Raw genomic sequence first — 15,336 nt, 5'->3', positions numbered from 1 at the left:
TCTCTCAAAAATAAATAAACGTAAAAAAAAAAAAAAAATTTTTTTTTAAAGAAAAAGAAAAAACCATAGCATCCAGGGGCAGCTGGGTGGCTCAGCTAGTTGAGTGTCTGACTTTGGCTCAGGTCATGATCTCACGATTCATGAGTTCAAGCCCCACATTGGGTTCACTGCTGTCAGCACAGAGCCTGGTTCAGATCCTCTGTCCCCTTCTCTCTGTTCCTCCCTGCTCTCTCTCTCAAAAATAAACATTAATATATACATACACACACACACACACACACACATATATGTGTGTGTGTGTGTGTATATATATATATATATATATATACAGCATCCATAGAATGAATGGCTTATAAACAACAGAAATTTAATTCTTACAGTTCTGGAGGCTGGGAAGTTCAAAACCAAGGCACCAGCAGATTTGGTGTCCAGTAAGAACCTACTTCCTGGTTCATGGGTAGACATCTTTTGTAGTGTCTTCACATGGCAGAAAGGGCAAATGAGCCCCCTGGGGTCCCATTTATAAGAGCACTAATCTCATTCATGAAGGCCCTGCTCTCAAAGGCCTTACCTCCTGATACCATCACACTTGAGATGAGGATTTCAACATATGAATTTGAGGGTTGGGGGGAGGGGACATAATCAGTCATAGCACCTGGCATCTATAATTAAAGATAGAATCCAGCATATCTTTTGCCATGCTGTCTGTTCTGTTATTATTTATGGAATTATTCTTCACCACAAACCTACAGACTCCTTCAGCGTAATTCCCCTCTTAATTTACCATTAGCTGACACTGCTCATGGCTTCACATCCTACTGCATCATGATCTGGTTCAGGATGACAGTTTAACTCACTTCCTTACATGTGAACCACTGGCATTAACACAACTCACGTGTCAATAGATAGGCTCTGTATATTGTCACAGTTTAAACTTCGATATTTTTAAACATTTAGACACACAAAATATAGTTTTGATCAAAGAAAACATTTTCTTCCAAAATTTAAGCATGATTGGTTTAAAAAAAATTACTACTTAAAGTGTTTGGTATATGAAGCAGTCCACAACTATGTGATAAATGAGTGGACATTTGGGGTCAGGAAATAAAATAAAAGACCCAAGATGGCAAACTCAGGGTATGTTCTAAAAGCAGTAATGGTCAAAATATCAGATACATAAAAGCAAAGTAAGAAGGTGAGCTGGAGTAAAACTTGGGGGAGTCCTGAATGCTAAGATATTTGGATTTTAGAGAGAACCATTAAAATTTGGTTATAATCAGCTATCTGCTTAAGAAAGGTATTCTGGGGAGCAGCTGGGTGGCTCAGTCTGTTAAGCGTCCAACTCTTGATTTCCGCTCAGGTCATGATCTCCTAATTTGAGTTGTAAATTTGAGCCCCACATCAGACTCTGTGTGGGTAGCGTGGAGCCTGCTTGGGATTCTCTCTCTCCCTCTCTCTCTCTACCCCTCCCTCATTCATGCTGTCTCGCTCTCAAAATAAATAAATAAAACTTAAAAATTTTTTGAAAAAATATAAGAAAAAAAAAGAAAGATAATTCTGAAACCTCCCATTTTAGGGATGTTTTCAAAAATGGCCAGTATAATATAAATACAGGAACAATTCTGTTTCAGTGATGGAAAAAGAGATGGTATAGGCCAGAGCACAAAGTGCAAACAAAACCAGAGGGGGTGGATGTGGGGGCGAGGAGGAAATGAGCAACCTGCAAGTCAATAAATGAAAAAGGAAAAGCCTGCTTGCGTAATTAGTGATGATGTCCATGACTGAACCCACACCCCCATACTAGAGAGAGGGCAGTAGAGCTTCAGGCTGTCAGCAGGAGGCCCTGCCAGAACCGCAGCTCCTTAAGCCTGCCCTTGTGAAGTGGAGCACAGAGGGGCCTGTGAACCTCTAAAACAAGGATCAGTGCCTGTTGCCAGGGTGAGTGTGGGAAGGGGGGGCAGTGCCAAGGAACAAACCTTGACAGGCAACGGATTAGCACATCAGTGAAAAAAAATTTTTAGAGAAATTGTTTGAGATAGCGTCTTCCTACTTCAAACAAGCTGTTTATACTGTAAATCTTGCAAAATCACTGAAGAAAATACAAACTTTTACCCCTTCTTTTAAAATTTTTTTAAAAATTTATTTATTTTTGAGAGAGAGAGAGAGAGAGAGAGAGAGAGAACAAGTGGGGGAGGGGTACACAGAATCTGAAGCAGGCTCCAGGCTCTGAGCTGTCAGCACAGAGCCCGACGTGGGGCTCAAACCCATGAACCATGAGATCATGTCCTGAGCCGAAGTCGGACACCCAACCAACTGAGCCACCCAGGCACCCCAACTTTTACCCCTTCTTGAAACCAAAAGATTTGCCCAAGGACCCAGATAATCTCCAACACAATTTATTTGAAATCCTAATACTGGACCAATATAGATACTTTGTTAGGATGAACAACCAGAAAAGTTAACAAATTTCAAAGTTTACTGGCAAATACACACATACACATAGACTTGAGTAAATAAATGTTGTAAAATGAGTAAATAAATATGATGTTCCTGAAGACTCAACACGACGAAGATGACAATTCACCCAAATTAATCTATAATATGTATACAACCCCAACCAGAATCCTAAAAGGTTTGTGTTAAGCATTTCATCAGAATTTCCTCTACATACTCTCTGAAGCCCAGCACTCCTTCCTCAGGAAAGGAATTATGAGCAAGCCCTACATGTCCTACTTTGATCTGGTTCCATATATACCACTTGGGAAAAACTCCTTGGAATTTGTGCCATGTAGTTGGTATTTTCCATATCCTCATATTAATGCAAGTTGTTTTCATTACCAATTGTTATGTAACACACAACTCCAAAATTTAGTAACTTAAAGCAATACTCAATTTCTTTGCTTGTGATTTTGTAATTTGGGCAGGGCTCAAAGGGGCACTCATTTCTGCTCTGTATGGCACTAGTAAGGTTGGTTTGACTCAGGCTAGGGGATCCATTTCCAAGATGGCTCCAGGTTGGTGCTGGCAATCATATGTGAGCTCAGCTAGTACTACTAGGTGAAGCCCTTTATCCTTTTCCCCTTGACTCAAGTTTTCTCATAGCATGGCTACTGGGTTTCAGAGGAAGGAAGCAGAAGGCTTATTAATGCCTGGTTTCAGAGATCCCAGAATGTTTCTTCTCTGCATTCAACTAGGTAATGCAGTTACAAGCCCACATCAGATTCAAGAGGAGACATAAATTCTCCCTCCTGATGGAAGTAGCTGCGTGTATGTACAAGAAGGGGCAGAATTATTTGGGGGACATCTTTGGAGACTATCTACTACTCAAGTTGTTCCTCTATTTTATATTCCATTGGTCATTTGTCAGTTTCCATAAAGGATATCCAAGTGGCTAGTGCTTAAGCCACCACCTTTCTTAGAAGTAGTCCCAAATAATTATTAATCTAAATATAACTCATCATGAAGGTAGTATTTCCAAGAAGCACATTATTTTTCTAATTTTTTATTGAGGTGTAATTTAGTGAAATATACAGGTCATAGTGTAGAATTCAATGTGTTTTGATACACACATATAGCTGTGTATGCATACATACATACGCATGTGCATAGCTGTGTAACACATACCCATACCAAGATATCTCCCTCACCCAAAAATATTCTGTGCCTTTTTCTTGTCAATGCATGTTTCCAGAGGCAACCACTGTTATTTTTTTAATCTTAAATTTGCCTACTCTAGAACTTCATATAAATGAAATTATATGCATACTCTTGTTTCAGACTTCATTCGGCATAGTTTGTGAGATTCATGTTGTTTTGTATATTAATAATTTGTTCTCTTTAATTATGAGTAGCATTTCATTTAATTAATATACTACAATTTGTACAACTTCATGTGTTGGTGGATATTTAGGTTTCCAGTTTGGGGCTATTTTAAAACTGCTATGAACATTCATTTTCATATACCTAAAATTTTATTTCTCTTGGGTAAATACCTAGAAATGAAATTTCTGGGTCATACAGATGACATATCTTTAATTTTAGTAGAAACTGCCAAGGCTTCTGAAGTGGTTGAGCCAGAATTCCAGTTTCTCCACATCTATGCAAATATTTTGTCAGTCATTAATTTCAGCTATTTTAGAGGTGTCTGATATAATCGTATTGTTGTATTAACTTGCATTTATCCGATGACTAATGATGAGCGTTTTTCCATGTACTTAATGCCCATTCATATACTTTCCTTGTAATGTGTCTGTTAAAGTATTTTGCTCACTTTTACTTTTATAAATGAATTGTAAGTTTTTAAAAAATATATTATGCTTTTTATTATTTTTTTAAATATTTATTTTTGAGAGGGAGAGAGAGGGCAGGGGAGGGGCAGAGAGAGAGGGAGACACAGAATCCAAAGCAGGCTCCAGGCTCTGAGCTGTCAGCACAGAGCCTGACACGGGGCTCAAACCCATGAACCATGAGATCATGACCTGAGCTGAAGTCGGACACTTAACCAACTGAGCCACCCAGGCTCCCCAAAAATATATTATGGATATAAATCCCTAATGACATGATCATTACGAATATACTTGTCTATTCATTTTCTTAACCAAGTCTTTTGATGAGAAATTTTTTGTTTTGTTTTTAAAGTTTACTTATTTTGAGAGAGACAGAAATAGAGAGAATCCCAAGTAGGCTCCAGGCTGTCAGCATGGAGCCCAACATGGGGCTAGATCCTGAGAACCCTGAGATCATGACCTGAGTAGAAACCAAAGTCAGACACTCAACCGACTGAGCCACCCAGGTGCCCCTTGATGAGGAGAAATTTAAAATTTTTATTATGTACAACTTATCAATTTTCTTTTATAGTGTTTTCTGGGTTCGAAGAAATACTTGCTTACCCCAAGGTCATGGAGGTATTTCCTGTTCTCTTTTAAAAGCCTTAGTTTTTGCTTTCATTTACATTTAGGTTAATAGTACACTACAAATTACTTTTCAAGGGTAGTATGAGATAAGGCCTGAGATTCAAAATATCGTTATTCCAGCACATTTTCCCTTTCCCCATGGAATTATTGTGGAGTATTTTTAAAAAATCACTTGATAGGGGCACCTGGGTGGCTCAGTTGGTTGAGCATCTGACTTCAACTCAGGTCATGATCTCACGGTTTGTAGGTTCGAGCCCTGTGTCAGGCTCTGCACTGACAAACGCAGAGCCTGCTTCAGATTCTCTCTCCCTCGCTCTCTGCCCCTCCCCCACTCATGCTCACGCGCGCTCTCTCTCAAGAATAACCAAACATAAAAAAAAAATCATTTGATCATATTTGTGTGGGTGTATTTCTGGACTGTATTTGTATTTCAATGATCTATGTGTCTTGTTTACAGTACCCATCCATACCCAAGGTCTTAAAAATCATAGAGACTCAGTCCCTCAACTCTGTTCTTTTCCAAAACTGTTTTAGCTATTGTAGGTTCATCACATAGCTTTTACATAAGCTTGAAATTTTTAGTGAAAAGCCTAATGGGATTTTGACTGCACTGAATCTACAGATCAATTTAGAAAGAGCTGACAACAAAACAATATTGAGTATTCCAATCGTGTATATAATATATCCATTTATTTAAATCTCCTTTAATTTCTCTCAGCAATAAGTATCACACATTTAAGTCTTAGGTGTTTGTTTATAATCTGCTGATGAGTGTAACTTATAAATCTGTGTAAAGCCATATGAGGAAATTTCAAGATTGGTATGACATGGTGTTTTTTCTTATACTCTAATAGGAGAGCAAACTATCCTCATTACAGTTTTAAAAATAGAAAAATTTGAATAACATTTGAATTAGAAGAGATGAAATATGTACACATTTAATGACAGCACAAAGATAGAATATAAGAGATATAAAGGAATCACACATGCTACAATACAACAACCAAGGAGAAAGCAAATCTAGCCTTTGATTTCTCTTAATTAAAAATAATAGAAATATGTTGAAGTGAATCTGTCACTTAATATATGAAAAACTGAATTCTAAGAGATATAAGCAATTGGGAAAATAAAAATCTTTTTATGACAACTCCTGCATCCAAACTGGCATTCAGCATGGATAAAATATATTTTTTAAAGATTTTATTTTTAAGTAATCTCTACACAATGTGGGGCTCAAATTTATAACCCCAAGATCAAGAGTCACTGACTCTGCTCTACTGACTGAGTCAGGCAGGTGCCTCTATTTTTTTTATTTAATATTTTCATTTATGAAGATTACTTAACTTCATTAAATGATTTCAGCATTTAATAATCAATATAACCAAGCTTAATCCTTCACCTATGATCTTCTACTTTAATTAAAAATGGCTGGTCAGAATTCCCTTTATATAAACCTTTTATAATGTACTTGAAAATGGTTAACTTATTTCTTTTTGCTTACTAAGTACATAATCCCAATTCAAAAGCTTTTCGTCATGTTTTAATTCTTTAATTTTTTTAGACAAAACTATCAAATATACACTAAAATATGATTAAATCAGTCTTTTAAGATACTTTCCTCCCCGTAATTTCAGATGAGAAATTAGACTTCTGATTGAAAAATAAAGTTACTCTTTATTATTTTAGTTTTCGTTTTAAAATAAATGCATCAAATAAGAAATCAGTATGTTAGAACATTTATAATCTGAAAACGTTCTTAGCAGTAATTCCTCCATAAAATATAACTGCATATATAAAGCAGTATCAAATCCACATATATACATATATATATTAGATAGTAAAGTATAATGAGAAGATAGCACATCTTTTTATGTCTGGACTATATGAAAATTAATAGTTATAAAATGGGATAGAAAATGGCTTTGCTGCTAACTAGTATGCGACTGACAAACTTCTCTCACATCTTCGTTCTCCTTTTTCTCAAAAACAGGGAGGGAAAAATAATACCTCCACAGAGTTGCAAAGATTAAATTATTGTTTGCAAGGTACTTTGTATAGTTCCTACCTGATAGTAAGTACTAAATTAATGGCAGCTAATATCATCTTATGGCACTAATAACAACAGAAATACAGTTGATCCTTGAACAACACAGGGACTGGGGCACTGACCCCTGCACAGTGGAAAATACAAGTATAATGACTCCCCCAAAAGTTAATAGCCTACAATTGACTGAAAGCCCTACGAATAAAATAGACTATTAACAAATATTTTGTATGTTGTATGTATTGTATATTGTATTCTTACAATAAGCAAGCCAGAGAAAAGAAAAGGTTATTAAGAAAACCGTAAGGAAGAAAAATACAGTGTTGTATTTTACAGTATTGTAAAAAATCATGTAAGTGGACCCACACAGCTCAAACTGGTGTTGTTCAAAGTTCAATGGTATATTGCCTCACATGAGCTATTCTGTATGCTATTTAATTCAGTAGACTGAAAGAGAAAAGGAAACTTGAGGAACTCTGCAATATGGCAATTATCCCACAGCTATGTGTCTGTATACTAAAAACCAGCCATAATGTAAAAATGCACAAACAACATCCTGGAGTCTTACACAGTTTTTTCTTTAGCATCCATAGCTCGTTAGAAATTAATGGTTATTTAAGAGAATTAAGTGTCTCAAGAAAAAAATTAATGTCAACTTTGAAGGCTTTAGAATTAAACTAAGGAAGTATTTAACATATCATTTGTGACTGATTTTCAGATGTACTTAGTTATTTAAAATGACCAATTATGGTTAGGTTTAAAATACACAAGTGCAAATAAAAACTCAAATGTGTAACAAAGATCTCTCTTCGGTTCTTATGAAAAGAAAAAAGGACAAAACTAAGTATGTAAAATTATATTACAAATATCAGGAAACTTCAACAATCATCAGAGATTATATAGAAAACTAGCAAACTCTTTCCCACACACATTTAATTAATCTGAAATAGAACACATGTGAACATATTACATACATGATTTTCTTTGGCTACTAAAGACCACAAAACAATTCGCCACAAAATATATTTTGTGCAAAATAAAGAGACTGTATTTTAAGAGAGAAAAAAAGGAAAGATGAATCATTAACAGGGTACCCATTGTTAGGCACTGAGTTTGTTTCCCCCAACACCTATCCCACTGCCAGCAATGGGTGTGGAGACAACTGGTGACATAAAAATTAACTTGTTATATTACTTTAAAATAGATAATGCCAGATTGTTTCAGTATTATGAAAAGGCAAACATTCACTCTTGACCACTTACTAAGGACTTGCCCCAGAAATTTCTATTATCTTCTTAATAGTAATCTGGACAGAGGGAGGAGGACGGTGCGGATGGAAAACTTTGAGACAGAGAGAGAGAGAGAGAGAGAGAGAGAGAGAGAAAACATACAATAGAAATACATATAACATTATGCATATAGTACAAATAATGAAAAACGACTTTGACACATTTTCCAAAAAGTTATTTTTACATATCTTGAAATCCTGTAAAAACCAAGTAGATAGCAAGGGTTAAAAACAAAGTCACTGATGAATGATAATCACTTTTTAACAGAGTTCATGCAGTTATCTTAGTTGGAAAGCTCCTGTCCCAAGTCACAAAATTTATGCTGTCACATGATTACGTATGAAAATCGTTTCTTAAAAGAAATTATTTTGTATTTGGTGTTAACAGAGCTCTTGAGAAAGTGCTATACAAACTGAAGTTTATAGAAATTTTTAAGTGATAATCTTAAAATACCATACAAAACGTGTAAACGAAAAGATGCTTTAGAGTTGCAGGGCATTATAAAATCCATAATGCAGATTAAGACCAAAGATCATTTCTTCTGCATTTAAAAACATTATTAGCACAATCTTAAAAGTTCAAAATTGCGTTTCAGTCAGCAGCGAAAGGTATTGGAAGTACCACCGCACTTCACAGGACCTAAGGGATAACTGCAGGTGCGCTGTGACCTGGCCAGCACAAGCTCACCGCACTTATGGATGGACGTAGGAGAGAGATTTTGCAACAGGTCTCACCTGGGAGATACTCTAGCATTAAAACATTTATACTTGACTTGTATCTACTCTGTCAGAGAGGGAAACGGCTTTTAAAAGACATTATAAACAATATAAATTCTGATAGTAAAGCACTGTAAAAATTAGGTATGATATATTTGGCACAAAGCACTTTTAAAATCTGAGCTCATTTTGCAAAATATATGTCTGGAATTTCTTATTTGAAAATAAAAACTTTTAACATACACACAATGTGTAAATGATTTTATGAATGAATTAGATTCTATGTTTCCTTAAATACTGAACATACCGTCAGTATATTTCAGTACCAGATATCTGCATGCATACCTCCACATTCTAAATTATACAGATATTGCACAAGTAACATTGCCAAAATACACACCAATGCAGTCTGGCAAGATTTAGAGCTTACCTTTCAATATTATTTTTTTGTAAGTATTCAGATTCAGTACTACTTTCCAAAAAGCTGTATGACCAACTTCAGAAAAAGAATGCTTGCTATCTTTCCTTGACCCATAATATTAAAATCTGTACCAACATATTTAGGCATTTCAGTTATGTTTTCCAGCGTTTCAAATTCAGCAAAACCTGTTTTTTGACACTTCTTATGGACCATTCCTTCAAAAACAGGAGAAGCTTCGTCTGATGCAAAAAAATTAAAACGAGTCCACAAGGCAGGAATTTTTCCACCAAAGATGTCACTCCATCTGAAAAGCACTGCAGAACAGTATTTAAGTCTGTCAACTTTCAGAGAGCCATTAGGTGCAAAGTCTGCTAAAAAAAAAAACTTGTAACATACCACGACAGCTGGATGTGTTTCTTACGGAATTGCACAATACAATTCAACTTTTTTCCTCCCTAAAACATTTTAGGGTATGCTACAGCTGCTAAAAGGATTTCTGTTTTTCTTGGTCCTCTGTTTGTTGGGTCTAAGATTGATGACATCTCCACCATTAAGGGTACTTGAATTTTGACCTGAGTGACTTCCACCAGATGTATTAAAGACACCTGTATAAATTGAGAGAAAGCACAGAGAATGGCACTGATGCAGCTTAGGGTTACCAAATGTAAACTGTGCATCCAGTTTCTTAGTAAGTCCATAATATGTTCAGTATTTATAATTTTAAGCTTTTGTTTTCATTTCATTTATTATTTTTTTAAACTCTACGATCTTTTTTTAAGTAAACATGGGGCTTGAACTCACAATCCTGAGATCAAGAGTCACCTGCTCTACCAACTAAGCCATCCAATTTATTTTTAATAGCCAATATACATCATTCAAAGTTCAAAGGATACAAAAAAAGGATTACAATGAAGTCTCCCTTTCACATCACCAGATTACCTTCCCTAATGCATGCATGTTTTATCACTTTTCCTATGTATCCTTCCAAAAATATTTTATGCATATGTAAGCAAAAATGCACATATATATTCTTCTTTTCTTCTTTGACTACCAAAATAGTGATGAACTATATACACTGCTCTGCATCTTTTCACTAACAATCCATTTCTGAAATTTGGGACCAGTAAATATGATAATTTTAATAAATTCACTTATTATCTTTTACATTGTATAATTTCCTCAAGAATACCAGATCCGTAGGTGACGACAGTATTTGTGAGATTTTATGTTAATAAAAACACCGCATATATAAAAGCAGGTAGTGGGGAGCCTGGGTGGCGCAGTCGGTTAAGCGTCCGACTTCAGCCAGGTCACGATCTCGCGGTCCGTGAGTTCGAGCCCCGCATCAGGCTCTGGGCTGATGGCTCAGAGCCTGGAGCCTGTTTCCGATTCTGTGTCTCCCTCTCTCTCTGCTCCTCCCCCGTTCATGCTCTGTCTCTCTCTGTCCCAAAAATAAATAAACGTTGAAAAAAAAATTAAAAAAAAAAAAAAAAAAAAAAAAAGCAGGTAGTAATGTAAAATTTTCCTATTTGGCTAAAACAACAACAAAATGGTCTATAGATAATTAAAGTGATGAGTAGATAAAAGGATGAAATAAAAGAAAATGTTTAACTATTAGAGTTTCCATTTTGAACTGTGCTGGTCTTAAAATGTAATCTCCAATTTCTAAACTACTTAGTGGGGGGTGGGGGGAGTTGGATAGAATACAGATATGAAGTCCTTAAGAGACTACACAGAAACTTAAGAAACAAGGGCGCCTGGGGCACCTAGATGGCTCAGTCAGCAGAGCATCCGACTTCAGGTCAGGTCATGATCTTGCAGTTCATGAGTTCGAGCCCCTCATCAGGCTTGCTGCTCTCAGTGCATAGCCTGCTTCAGATCTTCCGTCCCCTGCGCTCTCTGTCCCTCTACAACTTGTGATCTCTCTCTCAAAAATAAATAAAACATTTAAAACAAAACAAAACAGGGCGCCTGGGTGGCTCATTCGGTTAAGCGTCCGACTTCGGCTCAGGTCATGATCTCACAGTTCGTGGGTTCAAGCCCCACGTCAGGCTCTGTGCTGACAGCTCAGAGCCTGGAACCTATTTCAGATTCTGTGTCTCCCTCTCTCTCTGCCCCTTCCCTGTTCACGCTCTGTCTCTGTCTCAAGAATAAATAAACATTAAAAAAAAAATTTAAAGAAAACAAAACAAAACAGGGGCGCCTGGGTGACTCATTCAGTTAAGCGTCCAACTCTTGATTTGGGCTCAGGTCATGGTCTCGCAGTTTTTGAGATCAAGCCCCAAGTTGGGCTCTGTGCTGAGAGCCCCTCCCCTGCTCACACTCATATGCATGTGCACTCTCTCACTCTCTCTCTCAAATTAAATAAACATTAAAAAAAAGAAAAAGGCAGGGCGCCTGGGTGGCGCAGTCGGTTAAGCGTCCGACTTCAGCCAGGTCACGATCTCGTGGTCCGTGAGTTCGAGCCCCGCGTCAGGCTCTGGGCTGATGGCTCAGAGCCTGGAGCCTGTTTCCGATTCTGTGTCTCCCTCTCTCTCTGCCCCTCCCCCGTTCATGCTCTGTCTCTCTCTGTCCCCAAAATAAATAAACATTGAAAAAAAAAAAGGCCTTAGAAACAGAAAATTTGGTTCTCAACTTCTTGGAAGCCAAAGCAACAAGCAAGAAGACATGGTTAGTCAGTTATTGTTACAGAGCAGACAATACACTTGTTCTTCAGGAAATGCTAAACTTTGCAGGCATTTAGCATTAAAAATAAAATGAGTAAAGTGTATGGAGACAGTACAAGTACAGAACATGTGTTAAGAGTTTCTTTACTTATAGAACAGACCATTTTAAAAAGTCTTTATCTCTGTTCTCCTAAAATATAAAATGAATTTAGAAAATTCAATAGTTAAAAAAAAATCTTTTAACTCAATATACCTTTTAATATGAGACCTGATACTAAGTTTAAAAATTGCACCTGAGGGGTGCACCTGAGTGGCTCAGTTGGTTAAGTGTCTGACTTCGGCTCAGGTCATGATCTGGCAGTTTGTGAGTTCGAGCCCCGCACTGGGCTCTGTGCTGACAGCTTGGAGCCTGGAGCCTACTTCAGATTCTGTCTCCTTCTCTCTCTGCCCCTCCCCCATTTGCAGTCTGTATCTCTCTCTCTCTCTCTCTCTCTCTCAAAAATAAACATTAAAAAAAATTTTTTAATTGCTTATCTAATACTTCCTAATCACATTGTTTTTTAAGAAAGGAATATATTGTATTAAAAAATAGTAAATATGGGGCACCTGGGTGGCTCAATCAGTTAGGAGTCTGACTGGGGCTGTGCTCATGTCATGATCTCTCAGCTCATGAGTTCAAACCCAGTATCCAGCTCTGTGCTGACAGCTCAGAGACCCTGGAGCCTGCTTTGGATTCTGTCTCCCCCTCTCTCTGCCCCTCCCCCACTCATACTCTGTCTCTCTCTCTCAAAAATAAACACTAAAAAAAATTTTTTTAATTAAAAAAATAGTAAATATGATAATAACGAATGAAAATAAATTTACCAGGTAAACATGGGACTAAAACTTTCTGAGTACTTACCAATTTTGTTACTACTTGAATGCATTAATTCTGGATCCTCAGCTATTTGCTGTTTGAGTTTCTGAAGATATTTTTCAGCCAAATATTTAAATACTAAAATAAAAACAAAAACAATAATCTTACCAGGTCAATATAATTTCTGCATGTAAAATCTATTATTTTATATCACTCACTATAATACTTTATACTACATTTATTTTATTTTTGAAATATTTATATTCTTTTATTAATCCTTACTAAACACATTTAAAATTACATTAAAGTATACAATCTGGGGGGGGCACAGGTGGCTCAGTTGGTTAAGCGACCGACTCTTGCTTTACTTATTTTGAGAGAGAAAGGGGGAGAGAAAACGAGTGAGGGAGGGGCATTGAGAGAGGGAGAGAGAGAGAATCCCAAACAGGCTCCACGCTGTCAGCACAGAGCCCAATGCAGGGCCCAAACTCACCAACTGCAAGATCATGACCCAAGTCGAAATCAAGGATTAGACGCTTAACCCACTCAGCCACCCGGGTGCCCCAAGCGTCCAACTCTTGATTTCAGCTCAGTTCATGATTTCATGGTCATGAGATGAATGAAGCCTCATGTTGGGATTCTCTCTCTCCTCTCTCTTTGCCCCTCCCCTGCTTGCAGGTATGCTATCTCTCTCTCAAAATAAATAAATAAACATTAAAAAAAGTATACAATCTAGTTCAAAAATTTCAACTTTTAAAAATTATTTGAACAATACCTAAGAAAATGGTAATACTAATATATATATGGCATTTTATTGGTAAAGAAATGAAATACTTGTAGTCATTAGTTTTGGGACTTGAATAGGGATCAGCTTCAGCAGCACTACACTAACTCAGTCTTGAAAAGATGTCCCCTTTCTTTAGATGAAAAAAACAATAATCAACGATGCAACAATCAAATTGCAATCTAATAAAGTAAGTAGCAATTCTGGAATGAGAAAAATAACAGTCATCTTTCTCTAATCTCACTTTCTTAAACTGGGAAATAGTATTAAACAAATTAAGGTCAGAGGTGCCTGGCTGGCTCTGTCGGTAGAGCACAAGACTCTTGATCTTAGAGTCATGAGTTCGAGCCCCGCATTGGGCGTAGAAGTTACTTAAAAAACAAAACACCACATCAAATTAAGGCCATTACAACTACCTAATGGAATATGCACTATTGTGGAGTTCTCAATTCAATAACTTTAAGAGGTATGCATGAAAAACGCATACATGTATACATACATATACGGAGTTACATCTTTATTTTTTTTAATTTTTTTAGAGTTTATTTATTTTGAGAGAGACAGAGACAGCATGAGCAGAGGGGCAGGGAGAGAGGGAGAGAGGGAGAGGGGGAGAGAGGGGGGGGAGAGAGAGGGGGAGAGAGAGAGGGGGAGAGAGAGAGGGGGAGAGAGAGAGGGGGAGAGGGAGGAGAGAAGTGGGGGAGAGGGGGGAGAGAAGTGGGGGAGGGGGGAGAGAGAGGGGGGAGAGAGGGGGGAGAGAGGGGGGGAGAGAGGGGGGGAGAGAGGGGGGGAGAGAGGGGGGGAGAGAGGGGGGGAGAGAGGGGGGGAGAGAGGGGGGGAGAGAGGGGGGAGAGAGAGAGGGGGAGAGAGAGGGGGGGAGAGAGAGAGGGGGAGAGAGAGAGGGGGAGAGAGAGAGAGGGGGGGAGAGAGGGGGGGAGAGAGGGGGGAGAGAGGGGGGAGAGAGGGGGGGAGAGAGGGGGGAGAGAGGGGGGAGAGAGGGGGGGAGAGAGGGGGGGAGAGAGAGGGGGAGAGAGAGAGGGGGAGAGAGAGAGGGGGAAAGAGAGAGGGGGAGAGAGAAGGGGAGAGAGAGGTGGGGGAGAGAGAAGGGGAGAGAGAGGGGGGGAGAGAGAGGGGGGGAGAGAGAGGGGGGAGGGGGGAGAGAGGGGGAGAGAGAGAGGGGGAGAGAGAGGGGGAGAGAGAGGGGGGAGAGAGGGGGGGAGAGAGACGGGGAGAGAGAGAGGGGGAGAGAGAGAGGGGGAGAGAGGGGGAGAGAGAGACGGGGAGAGAGAGAGGGGGAGAGAGAGAGGGGGAGAGAGGGGGAGAGAGGGGGGGAGAGGAGGAGAGAGGAGGAGAGAGGAGGAGAGAGGGGGAGAGAGAGGGGGAGAGAGAGGGGGAGAGAGAGGGGGAGAGAGAGGGAGAGAGAGGGAGGGAGAGGGAGGGAGGGAGAGGGAGGGAGGGAGAGGGAGGGAGGGAAGGAGGGGGGGGAAAGAGAGAGAGAGAGAGAGAGAGAGAGAGAGAGAGAGAGAGAGAGAGAATCCCAAGCAGCCTCCACACTGTTGGTGCAGAGCTCAGCACGGGGCTGAAACTCATGAAACTGAGGATCATGACCTGAGCTGAAACGGAAAGCCTGATGCTTAACCAACTGAG

At 38.7% G+C, this 15,336-nt stretch overlaps 1 protein-coding gene across 3 annotated transcripts in view; it reads right to left on the bottom strand.

The window, feature by feature from the left end:
• Positions 1-5,581: 5,581 nt before the first annotated feature.
• RAB23 (RAB23, member RAS oncogene family) overlaps positions 5,582-15,336 on the bottom strand; it is a 39,994-nt gene continuing 30,239 nt past the window's right edge. For 2 of the 3 annotated variants that reach the window (XM_086707149.1, XM_086707147.1), the window contains 2 exons: positions 12,951-13,043; positions 5,582-9,697 (listed from right to left, as the gene is read on the bottom strand). In XM_086707149.1, coding sequence (XP_086563275.1) covers positions 9,432-9,697; positions 12,951-13,043 — 359 coding nt within the window. In that variant the 3' untranslated portion in view covers positions 5,582-9,431. Of the gene's footprint in view, positions 9,989-12,950; positions 13,044-15,336 lie in introns of all 3 variants that reach the window. The other variant, XM_086707148.1, reaches the window with a different exon arrangement.

This window comes from Puma concolor, chromosome B2, assembly GCF_028749965.1.
Source record: "Puma concolor isolate L17-30 chromosome B2, mPumCon1.1.hap2, whole genome shotgun sequence".
NCBI lineage: Eukaryota > Metazoa > Chordata > Mammalia > Carnivora > Felidae > Puma > Puma concolor.
This window is presented reverse-complemented; position numbering and strand designations above follow the sequence as displayed.